The sequence below is a fragment of the Bufo gargarizans genome, chromosome 9 (assembly GCF_014858855.1).
Source record: "Bufo gargarizans isolate SCDJY-AF-19 chromosome 9, ASM1485885v1, whole genome shotgun sequence".
NCBI classification, from domain to species: domain Eukaryota; kingdom Metazoa; phylum Chordata; class Amphibia; order Anura; family Bufonidae; genus Bufo; species Bufo gargarizans.
Genome location: NC_058088.1, coordinates 148,475,272 through 148,494,987, shown reverse-complemented (window position 1 = coordinate 148,494,987; position 19,716 = coordinate 148,475,272). Strand labels below are relative to the sequence as shown.

At 41.6% G+C, this 19,716-nt stretch overlaps 1 protein-coding gene across 2 annotated transcripts in view; it reads right to left on the bottom strand.

The window, feature by feature from the left end:
- The window catches only part of TAF7L (TATA-box binding protein associated factor 7 like), a 73,657-nt gene that overhangs the window by 30,790 nt on the left and 23,151 nt on the right, over positions 1–19,716 (bottom strand). For both annotated transcript variants that reach the window (XM_044305170.1, XM_044305171.1), the window contains 3 exons: positions 19,606–19,679; positions 12,153–12,231; positions 11–144 (listed from right to left, as the gene is read on the bottom strand). In XM_044305170.1, coding sequence (XP_044161105.1) covers positions 11–144; positions 12,153–12,231; positions 19,606–19,679 — 287 coding nt within the window. The remainder of the gene's footprint in view (positions 1–10; positions 145–12,152; positions 12,232–19,605; positions 19,680–19,716) is intronic.

Sequence of the window (19,716 nt, the reverse complement as noted above, 5' to 3'; positions counted from 1 at the left end):
AAAGCCTTACCTGGCAGATGTCAGAAGTCTTGTAGAAAGTCTTCTTGTCAATGGTTTTCAAACATTCTAATATACATGGAACATCGACTAGCTTTGCAGCAAGTGGGACTCTATCAACACGCACAATCCCATGGCGGCCATCCGCTGCAGACAGTGAAAAAATATAAACACCTTTATTCTCTACGTGTTTCACAATGAGCATATTTGAGACTTAAAGGGGTTTTCTGGGATTTTAATACTGATGACTTATCCTCAGTATAGGTCATCAATATCAGATCGGCGGGGGTCAGACACCTGGAACCCCCGCCAATCAGCTGGTTTAAGAGAAGGCTGTGCTAGCGCAGTATTCCCTTCATTGTTTACATGCTCATCATCACGAATATTTTCAGTCAAGGAAGAGTACAAGATAAGATGCTGGGTGGCTATTGATTTCAGGTCCTAATTTATTTATTTATTTATTTCTTGTGATGTAGCCGTATGAGAACTTTTTCTGGGTAGGGGGTGTGAGAGGTCGTTTTTAATAGGACGGTTCAAATAGCATCTTTATGACACGGGGTGTGGCAAGCATCGTGTGATGTGTCTTTGTTTATTCTGCTACAGTGATTTTCTGCTTTTCTTTTAGTTTTTTACTCCTTCATATAAAAAAAAACTGAAAATAAAAAATAGATGTTGAATGAAGAAATATAGGTTGTTAATGCAATAAATAGGGATAATATGACAAGTAGTACTGATGGCAGATGAATTATACTGCATAGTCATGTTTATAGAGAATAAGAGGTAGCAATATAATAATAGCAAAGACAGGTACACTCTGCGGTCTTACTAAACCCTCAAACGGATTTTAAAATTGAGAGATTAGCCAACATGTCCTACGGCAGGGGTGCACAACGTTTCATGGTTGGGGGCCACATTGCCAGACTGAACCAATGACGAGGGCCGCAATTAAAATTTAAAGGTGTATTAACAACTGAAGTACTGTATTTATGGTATATTGAACATACAGTATATACCATTAATGTCTAGTTACACTTCTAGGACTCCCATCTAATGGGAGAAATACATGAAAAATACATGTGAGCAGCCACAAGACATAGGCATACATGTCTGTTACCAGATGGTTGGGGGCCGCACAAAATGGTATCAAGGGCCGCATGTGGCCCCTGGGCCGCAGGTTGTGCACCCCTGTCCTACGGTGTAGGACATGTCTGAGTCCGAGCACCGCGCCAAGGTTTCTCAAGTGGTTCAAGAATAAGAGGTAGGTAAAAGGAGTAGGTAGTTAGAAGGTCTAGCTTTTGGTTTTAATGTCTTACAGATAAATTACCTGAGGGTTATTTTGAAGACCCACTAGTTGCCAAAATTATATGAAAACACACTGTTTTAACTGGTTGAATAAATTTGGTTTTGTAGAAAACACAGTGCTAAGTTCATAGTTGCTGGGATGTTGGTTCTGAGGAATTTGTTAAAACAATAATCCAAAACTTGTATATTATAGGGCAAGACCCGCATAGGTGAAAGTAAGTTCCTTGAGTGGATAAGCCTTTCCAACAAAGATCAGAGTGGTGAGGGCAAGGCCTCATGCACACGACCGTTGTTCTGGTCCGCATCCGAGGCGCAGTTTTGGCGGCTCAGGTGCGGATCCATTCACTTCAATGCTGTCCGCATCCGTTGCTCCGTTCTGTGGCCCCGCAAAAAAAAATATAACATGTCCTATTCTTGTCCGTTTTGCAGACAAGAATAGGCATTTCTATAATGGGCCGCACGTTCCGTTCCGCAAATTGCGGAAGGCACACGGGCGGCTTCTGTGTTTTGCGGATCCGCAATTTGTGGACCGCAGAAAAACGGTATGGTGCTTGAGGCCTTAAACTGAGCTTTGTGGAGGTTACATGCCAGTGGAATACTTTTCAAGAAAGTTTCCATTGATGCTTTCCCTTAGATATGTAATTAGTTGCATGCATGTTGCACAATGTATTTGTAAGTATTTCCAGAAATCAGTTTTAGGTAGGTGGAACTTGTATGACAGGAAGGAGAAGGAATGCAGATTGTGATTGCAAGGTCTTTAATATGTTATATTCCATTTCTTTGCCAATTTGAAAGACTAATATTTGGAGATAATGGGGGAGATTTATCAAACTGGTGTAAAGAAAACCTGGCTTAGTTGCCCATTGCAACCAAAGGAGCTCTGAAAAATGAAAGGTGGAATCTGATTGGTTGCTATGAGTAACTAAGCCAGTTTGATAAATCTCCCCCAATGTTTTAATGTATTTAAGAGGTAATTGACAATGTGATTTTCATTGGCTGAGGATTTGGATAAGTATGGGTCCCAAGCAGACAGCGTACCATTAATATTTAAGGTAGTGTTGGTCACTCATATTTTGAAAGGTCGCAGTAGTGAAACGGATTTTAGACTGATCATATGTTGTTCAATTTTGACTCAATGTTTTTCAATGTATTGAGCTGCCAATGTTTGGTTTGATATGACAGAAGCATGTTGGTAGTATTTTACTTCCTAATTTCTAGTGTAATTTCATAACAAAAAAGGGAACCTGTCACCATAAAAATGAAGGCAGCAGGTTATAAAGTAGGCAGAGCTGAGCATATATATATATATATATATATATATATATATATATAGTTATGGAAAAAGATTCAGTATAACGTGCATGTCGTTCATTTAAATTTCTGCTAATTCTTGGCTTTGAAGTCCAGGAGGCGGTCCTATCAGTGATTGACAGCTATATCTGTATACACAGTCATGGAGAGAGGGCTGTCAATCACTGATAGGACCTCCTCGACTTGAATCTTCTACCACAAAACTATATGTCTACTCTGTTCCTCTTGCTCTATAACCTGCTGCCTGTACATTGCACTGCATTTACAATGTGAATGGTCCTCTTTAAACTGAGTTCTAAAACGAGATCCAGCCCAAATAAATTTTGAGATTTCTATGTGGAGTTGAGTAAAATATGTATTTGGTAATGGTACTGCAATGGTGCGGAACAGATATAAGATAGTGGGGAGGATTAAAGAGGACCTGTCACGACAAAATGCAATGCAAGTGAAGTCACCATGTTATAGAGCAGGAGAAGCTGAGCAGATTTTTGTATATTTTTGTGGGAAAAGATGACAATTACTCTTTACCAGTGATTTGATTTCCTGTAGCCCCCACAACGGCACTGGTAGGAGCTTGATCCAGCCTCCCAGGGACAGGAAACAGCGGAAGCCCAAATGAAAAGACACCTCTCCTCCTACATACTTCAGTTAATAACAGAGAACCGAAGATTCATAACAGCAGAACATCTTAAAAACACAGCAAATTTTTTTTTTATCAACCCCAAAATATGTGAATATAGACCACACACTATTTTTTTCTCTCTCTGTTCTTTTTTTTGTTGGGGGGGAAAACCCCAGTGCCATTGTGGAGGCTACAGGAAATAAAATTACCAGCAAGAGTAATTGTCATCTTTCCCTAACGCCTCCACAACAGCACTGGTAGGAGATTTTCAGAGAAGAGATTGCTTAAGGAGGGACCACAGCCGAAAGGACTTTACGTCCAAACGCAAGATCCTGGTTAGACATAACATCAAGTTTATAATGCCTGAAGAAGGTCATGGAGTTAGACTATGTGGCAGCCTTACATATCTGATCCACCAAGGCTGCCCCCCTTTCAGCCCAAGAGGTGGACAAAGCCCTCGTGGAATGGGCCAAAGCGCTCGTGGAAGTAGGGGAAACCAAGACCTCCTCGGCCAAAACGGGGCAATCACTATGACCTGTGCCTCTTCTTCTCGTATCTTCAGAGTCCTTGAGATTAGAGAGAAAGGTGGAAATGCATAGAGGAGACCCTAGGGCCATGGTAATGAGAGAGAGTGTCTATTTGATTTAGATTCTCCCGGGGGCAGATGGAATAGAAATTTTCTACTTTCCTGTTCTGCCTTGGCACAAAGAGATCCCAGACTGGAAGCCCCACATCTGTGAGATTTGATTGAATGACCATTCTCCATGTCTGAGAGACTGTCTGCTGAGAAAATCCGCTAAGGTATTTTCTTCTCCTTTTAAATGAACCACCGAGATGAAGTTTAGGTTCTCCTCTCCCCACTTGAATATCATCCTTGAGACAGCCGCCAAGGACTTGCTCCTCGTTCCCCCTTGACGATTTAGGTATGCCACAGTCATTGCGTTGTCTGAAAGAACTTTGACGTGGTTGTGTTGGATAGTTGGTTTCAGACTTATGAAGGCTCAGAAGACAGCTGTCAATTCCCTCAGATTTGGGAATGCTGAAGACATCTGAAGACGCCATGTCCCCTGTACCAGTTCTTGTAGAGCAGGCATCCTTAGACTGCATCCCTCCAGCTGTTGTAAAACTACATTTCCCACAATGCCCTGCTGTAGGCTGATACCTGTAGGCTGTTCGGGCATGCTGGGATTGGTAGTTTTGCAACAGCTGGAGGGCCACAGTTTGAGGATGCCTGTTGTAGAGCATGGGCACCCCAACCCTTGCTGCTTGCGTCAGTGGTCACTGTAATCTGGTCCTTCAGCCGCCACTGCACTCCTGTTTGTAGATGTTTCTCCACCGTTCACCAGCTTAGTGATTTTTTTCACTTGGTGAGGGACCTTAATTTTCTTTTCCAAGGAACTCTGTGTCTTGTCCCAAGATGAAAGAAGGAAAGACTGCAGAATCCTAGTGTGGGCCTGAGCCTAATTCACATAGGGTATTGTTGACGTTAAAAGTTCCAGCAAGCGCACGATGTCTCTTATCGATGCTGTCCTTACCAGGTTGATCTGTTTTTCTTAGGGCAAAAAGTAAGATAGATGCTGGGTGTCCAGAAGTACTCCCAGAAATAACCTCTGCTGGCTTGGGATTAGTTTGGACTTTTCCTGGTTGATGATCCATCCCAAAGAACCAAGGGTTTCTTTCACAATTCTGAGATGGTTGAGAAGACAAGAATAGGAATCTGCGGCGATCAGAAGATCGTCCAGATAGGGGACCACAATTATTCCTTTCAGATGCAAGTATCCTACTCCATGTGCCATGATCTTTGTGAAAAGAAGTGGCGCACTGGAGAGGCCGAAGGGTAAAGCCTGATACAGGAAGTGACTGAGTTCCTTTTTTTTTCAACAAAATTTTATTATGGAAAAGTACACATGTTGACAATAAACTCCACTGACCCAAAACCTGTTAAAACTTATTAAACATCCCCCAAACTGCTCCACCGAAGATTTTCCGGACCGCCTATCTTCTGTGTGTTCCCAGTCTCCTGTAGATCACTCATCATTAACTGTTCTACTTGGGAGTAGTTTTCCCAGAGCTCACTTCATCTGTTCAAGATACCACCTGTTTTCTTGAAAAGGTAACATCATTTCCTTCATTTCTTCATGTGACATAGAATAGACAATACATTTCATCCACTTTTGGAAAAAACTTTTAGTCGTCTCTTCTTTATGTTTAACTGTGTCTAGTCGATCCATATATAAGATGTGTTTCATGGTTTATATTATTTCCTCAAGGGCAGGAGAGGAAGGATATAACCAGTGTCTCAGTATATTTTAATTAACAGATAGTAGAAAAAGATTAACACCTTTGATACCCATCACCTTTGTAGAGTCTCCCCTAGGATCTAAGGGTATATAATGAAAATACATTGTTGTGGGGAGAGTTGTAGCTCTATGTCCCATACAGTCTTGATATATTCAGTGGCCTCTTCCCATAGGTGGGAATTCATCTGCGGACGCTACACCCATCATACCCGCACCTGACATCACGGATACAGGCTACATTTTATCATATGCTGGCCCTGTACTCTTTAAACTGGAAATGCAATTATATACAATGATACCGGTCCATACAATGCATAGATGTCTTCCAATATAGGGGCATCTTGTATCTTTTAGTGCATTTGCTTACCTGCTAAAAATATCTATGTCCGTGATTGTATTAAAACAGGTGTTTGAGGACACTCCTGAAATTTATACGTTTGCTGCCGACATATTTTGCGAAATTGTGCTGCCTCTCTTTTCATTTTTTGCTCCTTGCAGTGGATTACTTTCTTTGATTTACAGATTCTTAGGTCCCCTGATGAGCCCTTAAATTATTGGGGTGAAACGTGTTGGGACGGGACGGGACGGGACATAAATATCATCTAATATATATATCCCATATACTGGCCTCCTTAGCCGACCTTCTAAATCTCTTTCCATTTCTGTAGATCTTATCCACTACTTCTTTTCTTCTAATTTGTATGGTTAATTAAGGCATAATTTATTATTTTTGGTACTATTTGATATATATTTTGGCTACAACATAATTGGTGCATTTCTATCCCAATATCAGGGCCATCCCAGGGTGTACAGGAGGTTCGAGGTATGGGATCACCCCTATCGGAGCAGCTATTCCGTTTGTAGGTAGGGTCTCAAATGTAGGGCCTAAATAAGGATAGTATCCCAAACATCCATCATCGACTACCACTACCCACCTACTTCAAATATCAGCCAGAGTAGCATATGTTTTTTTCTTTTTCTATTTTTTCATATTTGGGTTTGTTTTATTATTATATTAAAGGTTATCTTTTATTAAGGTGGTTTTTGGAGACTTTCCAATCCTAATTGCCTCACTTGATACCTGTACCCTCTAACAGGTTATTTTATGAGCTGTGAAGTCTCTTCCCATTAGGTGAGATATTTCAGGGCATTCCCATAACCCGTGTAACAGATTAGCTTTCTGTAGGTGGCATTTTGGATACCATCTAAGGTAGTGTGCCGATGCATCTCTGTACGAGAGGTCAAAGGCATATGTGGCCTTGTGCATTATTCTAAATTGCATTTCTCTCCAAGTCTCACTATTGATAGCTTGTCTTACACTTTCCATACCAGCCCTCTCCTTTTATGTAGACAGCGAATGACAAATTTTCGCTGTGGATAGAAACAGGATAATAATAATAATAATAGGCATCTGCCAGATCGATTGTTACCATGTAAAAATCCTGAAAAAGGAGATTTACTGTGGACCTTATAGATTCCATTTTGATTTTTTTATTACAAACTGATTTAGGCATTTCAGATTGAAGATTGTCCTGAACTTCCCATTTGGCTTTTTATTTTATTTATTTTTTTATCAGGAACAAGGGAGAGTAGACCCCCTTGACCCCGCTGGTCTATCAGAACCTTTACAATGACGTATTTTTATTTTATTTTTTTTAAAAGGGAAGAGACCTCTGATTCTAGAGCCTCCAGTTTGACATAAACGGAAAAAAATCTTGTTTGTAAGGAATCTTATGGCGCCCCTCTCTGGAAGGGAACGGAACTCAGGTTGAAGCAGTGGGGGAGTCGTGTTACCATTCTACAGCAGCAACATGGGTAGGTAACTTGGTAGCTGGATCAGGGTGGGACGAGAGGTTTGCAGCTCATTGTTATATGCCATCTTTATTAGTAGTACTGCACCGTCCATTGACACCTCACAGCATCCCCGGACAGAGGTTGTGAGCAATAGTCAGTAGTTGTTTTATACTAGGGGATCAGCATTCGCACCCGCAACTACACTTTTGCTCACGGCCTCTGGTAAATTGTTGTTCTCTGCTGGGTATGGTCACATTATCCCCCATTGTGATTCTCCACATTGTATAGCCCCTTGTGGCTCAGTCTCCATGTCCTGTCCCATTTGAGCAATACCTGTAATGATCATGTGATTTATATTGAATAAAATGAGATTTTTTACCTTGAAAAAAATCCTTGCTCTTTTTTTTGTACAAGTTGCAGTAGGTTGGGGAGTGAGGTACTGTTTTTGGGTTATTGTAGGCTCTAAACCTGGCTTGGTAACAAAAATGTTCTTTTATGAAAAAAAATATGAGATTCAGATGGAAACCCCTTCTTTTTGTCTGAGGCTTTATCTAAAATATCGTCTAATGCGGACCCAAAGAGCCTATCCCCCTAACAGGGAATAGCGCAGAGGTGACTCTTTGAGCCCGCATCACCCAACCAGGACCATAACCAGATGGCTCTACGGATAGCGTTTGAAAGAGCAGTAGACCTGGCCGAGAGCCTCACCAGATCAGCTGAGGCATCTGCCAGAAAACTTGAAGCCTGCTTCAAAACTGGGAGAGAGGAGATAATTTCTTCCTGGGGGGTACCGGCTGCTAAGTGGTTTTCCATCTGGTTAATCCATATAGACAGGGACCTAGCTGTGCAGTTCGCCGCAATAGCCGATTAAATAGATTTCTTGAGGAGCCCTTCACATTTTTTATCCATGGGGTCCTTCAGTAACCTCATGTCTTCAAAGGGGAGGGAAGATTTTTTTTGAAATTCTAGCCACCGGGGCATCGATTTTATATATTTTTTCCCCATGCTTCACATGGCATCTGCAAACTGATATTCACGTTTAAAGGCTTTTGAAATAGCAGGTCTTTTTTCGGGGTCCTTCCATTCCCTACATATAATAACCCCAATATTATCATGAATAGAGAACACCTGTCTTTTCTTTTCCCCCCAATCCTTGAAACATCTAGTCTGGGATTGATAAGGGTTCCTTAACATCTAATTTCATAGTAGCCCGTATAGTTTTAAACAAAAAATCTGTATCCTCAGGGGTACATAACGGATGACTGAAGCAGTCCTGAAAGGAATCAGAGCCAGAAAAAAAGTTCTCCTTCATCAAAATCACCTACGTTCAAGGACGGATCCACAGATTTTGAAGTAGCCCGATGGGGCAAGGAGGGTGCCATACGTTGGTCTATTGCCGAATTAACCTCATCCCTAATAAGGGTTCTAAGGTTTTTCATAAATGAAGGCGATTCATCTACCACCAGCTTTTCTGTGCAGCGTGGGCATAGCGGCTTTTTACAAGCAGGGGGAAGGTTCTGCCTGCACAGTTCTTTTTTGAAGATTGTAAATGTAAATAAGGTTTATAATTCTCGTTATACAAGAGCTGGAGGATGTAATACAGATTCCTGAATACGTTATGTGCCAGGTATTCCACTGGAAAGGTAGTAGACAGAATTCCTAGATTGAGTATTTGGGACATCATTCATTCATTCTGTGGTAAAACAGGTTGCAATACTTAGATAATGATGATTGTACTGCAGGGACAGATCTCTGGGTTTGGGCTCATGTACACGACCATATGTATTTTGCGGTCCGCAAACAAATACGGATGACGTGTGCATTCTGTATTTTGCAGAACGGAACAGATGGCCCCTAATAGAACAGTCCTATCCTTGTCCATGATACGGTCAATAATAGGACATGTTCTATTTTTTATATTTTTTTTATGGACATACGGAAACGGAAAGCACATCGAGTAACTTCAGGTTTTTTTGCGGACCCAAAAAAAACGTACCGACACGGAAAGAAAAAACAAACATTTGTGTGCATGAGCCCTTAGTTTGTGTTAGTATTACATCATATGCGTACAGACCTATTGTGTGTTCTATTCATCCTATTTCATGCAGTTAATTTGAGGATTAGAGCGTATGGATTCCGCAAGAGGTTCCATATTTGGGCAACCGTAGGTCATGTACAGTGCCCTGCAAAAGTATCCCCCCCACCCCCCCAAATTTTTTCGTGTTTTGGTGCCTCACAACCTGGAATTAACATGGATTGTTTAAGGATTTGCATCATTTAATTTACAGCTCATACCCACAACTTTGAAGATGTTTTTTTTTTTTTCTTGTGAAGCAAACAACAAATAGGACAAAATAACAGAAAAAGTCAATGTGCATAACTATTCACCCCCCCTAAAGTAAATACTTTGTAGAGCCACCTTTTGCGGCAATCACAGCTCCAAGTCGCTTAGGATAAGTCTCTATGAGCTTGCCACGTCTTACCACTGGGATTTCTGCTTATTCCTCCTTGCAAAACTGCTCCAGCTCCTTCAAGTTGGATGGTTTGCGCTTGTGAACAGCAATCTTTAGTCTGACCACAGATTTTTTATTGGATTGAGATCTGGGCTTTTACTAGGCCATTCCAACACATTTACATGTTTTCCCCTTAAACCAGTTAAGTGTTGCTTTAGCAGTGTGTTTGGGGTCATTGTCCTGTTGGAAGGTGAACATCCGTCCTAGCCTCAAATAATTTCTTCTGGCCACTCTGCCATAAAGTCCAACTCTATGGAGCGTTCAGCTTATTGTCGTCCTATGTACAGATACTTCAGTCTCTACTGTGGAACTCTGCAGCTCCTCCAGGGTTATCTTAGGTCTCTGTCTCTTTGATTAATGCCCTCCTTGCCTGGTCCGTGAGTTTTGGTTGGCAGCAGTCTCTTGGCAGGTTTGCTATTGTGCCATGTTCTTTCCATTTGGTTATGATAGATTTGATGGTGCTCCTGGGAATCATCAAAGATTTGGATATTTTTTTATAACCTAACCCTGACTTGTACTTCTCAACAACATTGTCCCTTACTTGTTTGGAGAGTTCCTTGGTCTTCATGGCAGTGTTTGGTTAGTGATGCCTCTTGCTTAGGTGTTGTAGCCTCTGGGGCCTTTCAAAAAATGTGTGTTTATGTAATGATAGATCATGTGACACTTAGATTGCACAAAGGTGGGCATCATTTCACTAATTATGTGACTTCTGAAGGTAATTGGTTGCACTAGAGCTTTTTATGGGCTTCCTTACAAAGGGGGTGATTACATACGCACATGCCAATTTTCAGTTTTTTATTTCTAAACAATAGTTTTATTTATATATTTTACTCATGTAATGTAACAAAACACGAAAAAAGTCAAGGCACTCTATATTGTATTCTACTGCAGGAGAATTTCAAATTCTCCTGCAGACAATGCAGATTTTTTTTCTATGCAGATTTTGACCTCTGGTGCGGATTTTAAAATCTGCAGCATGCTACTTTATTTAATTTTTCCTGACCGGATTTTCTCTATTCACTTCAATGGGGAAAGTAAAATCCGCACCAAATCTGCACCAATTGATGCAGATTAACCGCAAGGATTTCCTTGTGAACACCTGCAGATTTCAGTGCAGATTGACGCCACATAAATACTGAACATGTGCATTTACCCTTACTGCAAATATTATAGGGGTGAGAAGGCAGCCCTTAAAGAGGACCTTTCATCAGTCCAAACATTACAAGATAATTATCAGGCTACATAGAGCGGCGCCCAGGGATCTCACTGCAGTTACCATTATCCCTGGGCACCACTCCATTGGCCCGCTGTGTCCTCCGGTATCTTCACTGAATTGGTTCGACTAGGCGGAGTCTGCCCTGTTCCACCCTGGGCATTCCTTCTCCCAGGCTATAGCGCTGTCTAGCGCAGATCTCACAGCCGTGAATGAAGATGATGCTGCGCATTGATGGCCTACTCAACATTCACTGCTATGGGACACTGCTGGCTCTGTTAGTTTTTGCAAGTCTCATGACAGTGAACGGAGAAATTCGAAAATGCACAACATCCTCTACAGTCACTGTGGGGCCCCGTTCCTAAGACAGAACTGAGTCCAAGAGTTGGAACCTGCAAGTATTGGACATTTATGGCGTAGCCTATCAATAATATTGTAAACAGCCAGATGGGACACCTAAAAGTGCTCAGTTTTCTGTTTTATTGCAATCACATTAGTAACATACTATTTTTTTTTTATTATACCTATTGGCTTTTTAGAATGTGAAAAATGTAATCATTAAGACTGAAACTAAATTTATTCTTCTTTCCACAGAAGAATCTTGACACAATTGTGACCACTGTTGACTACTGTTTTTACTTTCACTTATTATTTCTTAACATTTTATATTTTTCATGCAACTAGAGCAGACACAGCTGCCTGGATTTCATAAGAATTCAGCTTAAATGATTGTTAACTAGTTCTCAGAAGTGCTACAAACCAGGCAGCTCCTTAGACAGATTTCACTGTGGAGGGGACGGAGCAGCCTAAAATATATTTAAATACAGGCAGGCTGCAGAAATGGCTGAAAACTTTGAACAGACCGATTAGAAAAATGGATTTTAGCTCAAAGATAAAAAATAAATAAAATAATCCTTTTCAAAGTGTTCATAGCATTTAAATCAGTTGAAAATATGTAAGTCTTACAAAAATGTCTATCAAAACAAATTTTGGGATGACGAAAGAAACAAGCATTTAATCTTTCACATTTTGCATCTTTACCAAGTATTTAGCGTGAAGTTGAAAATGATTTGTATATTACTTTCCATGTGTTAACTTACGATGTAACTCAACTGAGAGCCTGTCTTTTGCATTGACATTGCCAGACTGCACCATCCTTCTCACCGTTGATGCATATTCCTACAAGGCAAAAAAAAAAAAACACTTAAATACGACCATAAAATATTTTCTTCTTATGGAGACACAAAAGGAAAAACAGCAATGCTATTATAGTAAGAAATGGAATAACCAAAACCAAGACTGTAATCTGCACAATTAAGCTTTACGAGGACTGAAGCAACTTCCAACACCTAGATGTACAGTTACAGTATGTCCCAGGGATGGGGCAGCTACCTAAGAGCTGTGTCTACTCCATCCACAGTGGATGTCTGCTGTTACGTATATACATCGGGAGTGGAGAGAACAAGATCAATCGTGAACAAAGAAATCTCCTCTCAACATGAAGAAAAATGCTTGCGCCGTCAATCACACCCTGAAATTCAGCAGTAAGCCATCTCAGCCAGTGATTGGATGAGAAGGCATTTCCTGCATGTTGGGAGGGACCAGGAAGCAGACAAGTAGGGACTAGTATTCTTCTGAACAGGAGTGGTTATTTTGCCCTGCCGTATCAGCTGGACAACCCCTTAACGCTATATGATGTACATACTCTACTGCTACTTAGTGCTCCGTGACAAGTATATTCGTCATGGCATTAGACTGCAGACATGATGACAGTGCCGAGACACCGGCTGTTACACACAGCCAGGGACCTCAGCTAACCGGCCAGGGAGTGCAGTCCCGAGCTATTGAACGCTCTGATTGGCTAGTCTGCACCGAATAGCCAATAAGAGGATTCTAATGCCGACTGAAAGGTTCTGATCCCCTTAGTTCATGACTGTGGGGATCGCAACCTTATTTAACACACTGCTGTAACGACCGACATCGGTGCTGGCACTAATGGCGCCTGTTTAACCCCTTCCATGCTGCAGTCCGCTATACAGAAGGAGTTAACAGAGGGAGAAAGCTCCCTCCCTTGCACCATCAGGACGCTGCTCTGCCGTGGCAGTGTCCCAATGATTGAAGGGTTAACCGAGGGAGCTGTGTTAGCATCCTGATTGTTACCATGGCAGCCAGACGCTTTCACAGGCATCCTGGCTTGCCATAGTATATCTGAGCCTGGGAAGTCCTGAGGCAGGAGCCTTATCAGGCTTAGTGTAAATGAAAATATACAGCAGTACACTATACAGTGTACTGCAGTGCATTGCACTGCCATCAGACCCAGTTGATCTTCAAGAACCAAGTGGGTCTGGGTGCAAAAATAATAATATTTAGTTTCTTCTTATAGCCACACATTTATAATTGATTAAAAAATTAAATACATTACACATGTTTGGTATCGCCGCGTCCGTAATAACCTGATATATAAAAGGATCACGTTACTTTTGCCCACCTTACTTCCCAAAAAATGGTGATCAAAAAAGTTGTATATACCCAAAATAGCACCAATTAAACAGAAACCTCATCCCGCAAAAAATTGGGAAGGAACATTTCTCTCCTCTGTTTCTGGTGGAAAGGGCACACCAGGTTCCAGGGGGTAAACCTATCCCTGGGAGGCAGCCATGGATACTTTTGGTGAAGATATTGACGTCACGAGACAGAGACATGGTTTTATATATTGTATATAATATTCTTTCCAGGAAAAGAGAGAGTTTTACGATGGCAAAAAAACATCTACAGGAAAAGGACATTAGATATTCATTTATCTATCCAGCTAAACTGCGAATAATATTCAATGGTGAAATCCATTTTTTTGATACATCGGACCGCCTGGACCGAAATATAAAACTTTTTTTTTTTTTTATATATATATATGTTAGCGGGAGAGGGGTGGTCTTAGGTGAGAGATCTGTGCAGTGATGTGGCAGATCATGAAGTCTAGGGGGGGTGGGGGGGGGGGGGGGGGTTGGGAGCGGGGATGTGGAATATATCTATAATTTGGGAATCTGCTAGTCTGATGGCAGTTAGAATCTTTACTTAGAATGCGAGGCCTTGGGAATTAGATTAAAAGACAGGTGGTTTTTGACCAGGTTCAGAGACCTCTATTAGCGATTATCTGCTTGGTTGAGATGCATTCTAGCGAGGAGTCGGACTTCACTTTACTGGTTATTCTAGAGAGGTGTTACAGTTTTGATCCATAAGGGGATTGAGTCGGTCTATCGATAAGTAGGGAAGGTTTGTCTTTCTTTATGGGAAACTATCTGGAAGACTGTATTTTGGCTTTTTTTTACATTCTGCCCCATTTTTCTTTATACGTACTTAATTGTTTATTAACTTTTGTGGATCGGTGGCCTGAATGTCCCTCGCTAGTTATTGGAGACTAATTGTGTTATGAATCCAGAAATAGGATCTCTTTGAAGGGGGGGGGGGGGATATTTATACTCCAGCCCAAGGGTTCCCTTTGGCATGCTTTTGTCTGGAAGCAGGTTTTGTGGATGTATGGGGATGGGTTGGAAAAGGGAAAACAGATTATTCCTGTATAAGTAAAGCTGGAAAGTCCTTGTCTAGGATAGACTTGGCCTTAATAAATAAAAACTATCTTAGATTTATTAAATTGATGAAATATGAGGCCAGGTCGCTATCGGAGCATGTACCCCTATTCCTTGAATTAACTATGGGGGGTAATGATCATAGAGTAAGACCTTTATTTAGATTGAACCCCCATTGGATTTTTACAATTGGTAAGAATATGCACGAACTGGTGAACAAGGAGATGGGGTATTTTTGAGACAGTAATGAGAATACAGCTAGAGTCCAACTAGTTTGGGACGCAGTTAAGGCCTTTATGAGGGTAATTTTTGTAAGGCTGCTTTCACACTAGCGTTCGGCTATCCGCTCGTGAGCTCCGTTTGAAGGAGCTCACGAGCGGACCCGAACGCAGCCGTCCAGCCCTGATGCAGTCTGAATGGAGCGGATCCGCTCAGACTGCATCAGTCTGGCGGCGTTCAGCCTCCGCTCCGCTCGCCTCCGCACGGACAGGCGGACAGCTGAACGCTGCTTGCAGCGTTCGGGTGTCCGCCTGGCCGTGCGGAGGCGTGCGGATCCGTGCGGATCCGTCCAGACTTACAATGTAAGTCAATGGGGACGGATCCGTTTGAAGATGCCACAATATGGCTCAATCTTCAAGCGGATCAGTCCCCCATTGACTTTACATTGAAAGTCTGGACGGATCCGTCCCAGGCTATTTTCACACTTAGCTTTTTTTTAGCTAATATAATGCAGACGGATCTGTTCTGAACGGAGCCTCCGTCTGCATTATTACGATCGGATCCGTTTAGAACGGATCCGATCGAACGCTAGTGTGAAAGTAGCCTAAGTAATATTTTCAGTCTTAAAAAGGGATACAGTAGGAAGGAGGAGGGAGTTAAAAAAAGCAGCGTTAGTTGCCATGAATGAGTTCTCCAGGAATAAAACTCCAGGAAATGGGGAAAATATGCAGAATGCAAGCTAGGTGTATGCTGACTTTGTCTTGGAAAAGGCCCAGCAGAGTTATTTTTTTTTTAAAGGGACAAAAATATTTTTGTGAAGTGGGGAGACAAAGGAAACTCTTTGCGAGGGTGATCTCTAATCAAGAATAACAAAAAAAATAAAAAGAGATTCAAGAACAAGAGCGTATAAATGGAACCTTTCTGAAGCAAGGTTATATCAGATGAAGAGATGAGTTAATACTTGGACTCTATTTCTCTCTCAGTTCTTACCGATAATCAGAGGAAGTTTCTGGATTTAGATCTCTCTCTAGAGGAGCTAGAAGCTGCATTAAAAGGCATGTTGGGGAAATTCTTCCCCTGGGTCAGATGGACTCCCATATGAATTCTATCGTAAATATGGGGAGATTATACTCCCTCGTTTATTGAGGGTGTTTTTAGGCTCATTAGAGGAGGGTAGCCTGCCAGAATCAATAACAGAGGCTGTAATAATATTAATATTGAGCAAAAGGAAAGGACCCATTGGATGTGGGATCATAAAGGCATATTTCTTTATAGAATTGGCGCGTAGCAAATGTGGTGCCAATATTTAAAAAGGCTCCAAAAAACAGAGCACGGAAACTATAGGCCGGTAAGTTTAACATCCGCCGTGGATAAATTGTTTGAAGGTTTTCTAAGAGATGCTCTCTTGGAGCGCCTCAATGAAAATAAGCAAATAACGCCATAGCAGCATGGCTTCACGAGTAATCGCTCATGGCAAACTAATTTAATCAGTTTCTATGAGGAGGTAAGTTCTAGACTTGACCGCAGCGAATCAATAGATGTCGTATATCTGGACTTCTCCAAAGCATTTGACACTGTACCACATAAAAGGTTAGTATATAAAATGAGAATGCTCGGACTGGGGAGAAAATGTCTGTATGTGGGTAAGTAACTGTCTCAGTAATAGAAAACAGAGGGTGGTTATTAACGGTACTCAGATTGGGTCACTGTCACTAGTGGAGTACCTCAGGGGTCAGTATTGGGCCCTATTCTCTTCAATATATTTATTACTGAACTTGTAGAAGGCTTGCATAGTAAAGTATAATTCTTTTGCAGATGACACTAAAAACTGTGTAAAGTAATTAACACTGAAAAGGACACTATATAGCTACAGATAGATCTGGATAGATTAGAGGCTTGGGCAGAGAAATGGCAGATGAGGTATAACACTGACAAATGTAAAGTTATGCACATGGGAAGGAGTAATGCAAGTCACCCGTACATACTAAATGGTAAAACACTGGGTAACACTGACATGGAAAAGGACCTAGGAATTTTAATAAACTAGGCTGCAAAAAACAGTGTCAGGCAGCTGCTGCCAAGGCCAATAAGATAATGGTTTGCATCAAAAGGGGCATAAATCACTAGTCAGACCGCACATGGAGTACTGTGTACAGTTCTGGGCTTCTGTGAACAAGGCAGACATAGCAGAGCTGGAGAGGGTTCAGAGGAGGGCAACTAAAGTAATAACTGGAATGGGGCAACTACAGTACCCTGAAAGATTATCAAAATTAGGGTTATTCACTTTAGAAAAAAAAGACGACTGATGTGAGGTATAATTACTATGTATAAATATATCAGGGTCAGTACAGAGACCTCTCACGTCATCTATTTATCCCCAGGACTGTGTCTGTGACGAGGGGACATCCTCTGTATCTGGAGGAAAGAAGGTTTGTACACAAACATAGAAGAGGATTCTTTACGGTAAGAGCAGTGAGACTATGGAACTCTCTGCCTGAGGAGGTGGTGATGGTGAGTACAATAAAGGAGTTCAAGAGGGGCCTGGATGTATTTCTGGAGTGTAATAATATTACAGGATATAGCTACTAGAGAGGGGTCGTTGATCCAGGGAGTTATTCTGATTGCCTTCCCGGAGTCAGGAAGGAATTTTTTCCCCTAAAGTGGGGAAAATTGGCTTCTACCTCACAGTTTTTTTTTTAGCTTCCTCTGGATCAACTTGCAGGAAAACCGGCCAAACTGAATGGAAAGATGTATTTTTTCAGCCTTATTTACTATGTTATAAAATCAAACTTTAAAACTCCAGTATGTTGCCACAAAGATTTGCCGCTGCAGGTCCCAAAAGTGAAGCGTGCACAATTCACAATTCAGTTAATGTGTTTTGTGGAACCACGCGTTCTCTATCCGATCAGGAGAAAACATCTATATAGTTACGTTGAAGAAAAAGAAGAAAGAAAAAAAAACACGAGGTGTTGGCTCAGTCTGATGTACCATTATTGAGTTACAGTGCTTCACTATCAGTGCGATTTCTGATATCCCACAGGAATATCTGGTGGAAAAGGAAACCTGTGGGACCTGATGTTTTGCCTATTTATAAAGTATGTTACTATGTAAAGCATAACTATATAACATTTTTTGAAACTGTAATACCTCTTTAAGAAAGTGAGGAGGGTTAAAGGGGTTTTGCCACTTCAGCAAATAGCATTTACTATGCAGAGAAAGTTTCCATGGTTACGACCACCCTGCAGTCCAGCAGCATGGCCGTGCCGTACACTATAGAAAAAAGCACCAGCCTACGTGAGCCTCCACGGTCCGGCCACCAGAGAGGCTGGCTTTTTTTTGTTATAGCATGCAAGCATGGCCACTGATGGATTGCAGAGTGGTCGTAACCATGGAAACGAGCAGTGTATAATGTGATGAAAAAAAATAAATCCAGCCAGCAAAGGAAGCAATATGGATAACAACAATACATTAGTAAGTGCCTTGTATTGTTCCTCTACATGATAAATGGATGCGGACAGCACACATATAAAACATATATCCACAATTTTTTGCGGCCCCATAGAAATAAACGGGTCCGCATTTGATCCGTAAAAAATGCAAACCGAACATACGTTCATGTGCATGAGGCCTAAGTGTGTATACATATGTACATAGCTCAGTCACTATAAGTTGACCGGGGGCAGTCCTAAAGGGTTGTCTCACTTCACCAAGTTGGATTTATGTAGAGAAAGTTAATACAAGGCACTTACTAATGTATTGTTATTATCCATATTGTCTCCTTTGCTGGCTGGATTCATTTTTCCATCACATCACATACTGCTTGTATCCAGGGGTCACGTATCCAGCAGTGGCCATGCTTGCACACTAAGAAAAAATGCCAGCCTTTCTGGTGGCCGGACCGTGGCAGCTCACGTAGGCTGGTGCTTTTTCTATAGTGTACAAGCACGGCCATGCTGCTGGACTGCAGTTTTATAGGAAACTTTCTCTGCATAATAAATGCTATTTGCTGAAGTGGCAAAACCCCTTTAAACCTGTGATAGCAGTAAACCTACACAATTGGAGATTGTCATTTAACCACTTCCAGACCGCCCGGACATTTAAAGAGTATGGGCATCTTGCAGAACATTCTTGCAGAGCCAGCAGGCAGTCTGCACGCCAATCGTGCACCTGCAGGAGCCTGCTTATCAGTGAATGCAGGGCTTTCCATAGAGAAGGCAAGGACTTATTTTTTTTACTGTCCCTGCAGTCTGCTATATACAGATCAGGAAGCAGCTCTAAGCTTCCTGTTCTGGCCTTAATCATGTGATCGCTGTGGGCCAATTATCAACAGGAGTTGCTGTGTCTTGGCATACCCAGATCGGCTCTGTAGTGAGGCTCTACAGCCATGTAAATCCTCTGGGGGCTGTATTCCTCCTGTAACTGGGGCTAACAAGAGAAGTCAGCAATGAAAAAATAAAAATGTAATGTTTGAATGGTTCCCAAATTACCTTATGAGGGAAGGGGGGTACAAAGCTTATAATGCAAAAAAATAAATAATGAAAAATTCCACCACACCTTCTATCCATGCCCTGGCGACCAGAGACCATACATCCGCCATAGCAATTGCTTATGGAAAGGGGACAAGAAAATGGTGTCTGGTCAGGAAGTGGGGTATATGACCTGGTCTTGAACTGATTAAATAGCATATCAGTCACCTGTGTAGTAAAGTATTGCATAAAGTCTAAATTATATATTAACAGGATAATTTTACCTGAGGAAGCCTTAAAACGAAGTGGCTTTCTAATTCATGGGGAGCATCATCTTTGCTACGTGAGGTCTTTTGTTCTGCGAGAAAGAAATAGAATGTTAGCTGAGTAACGTG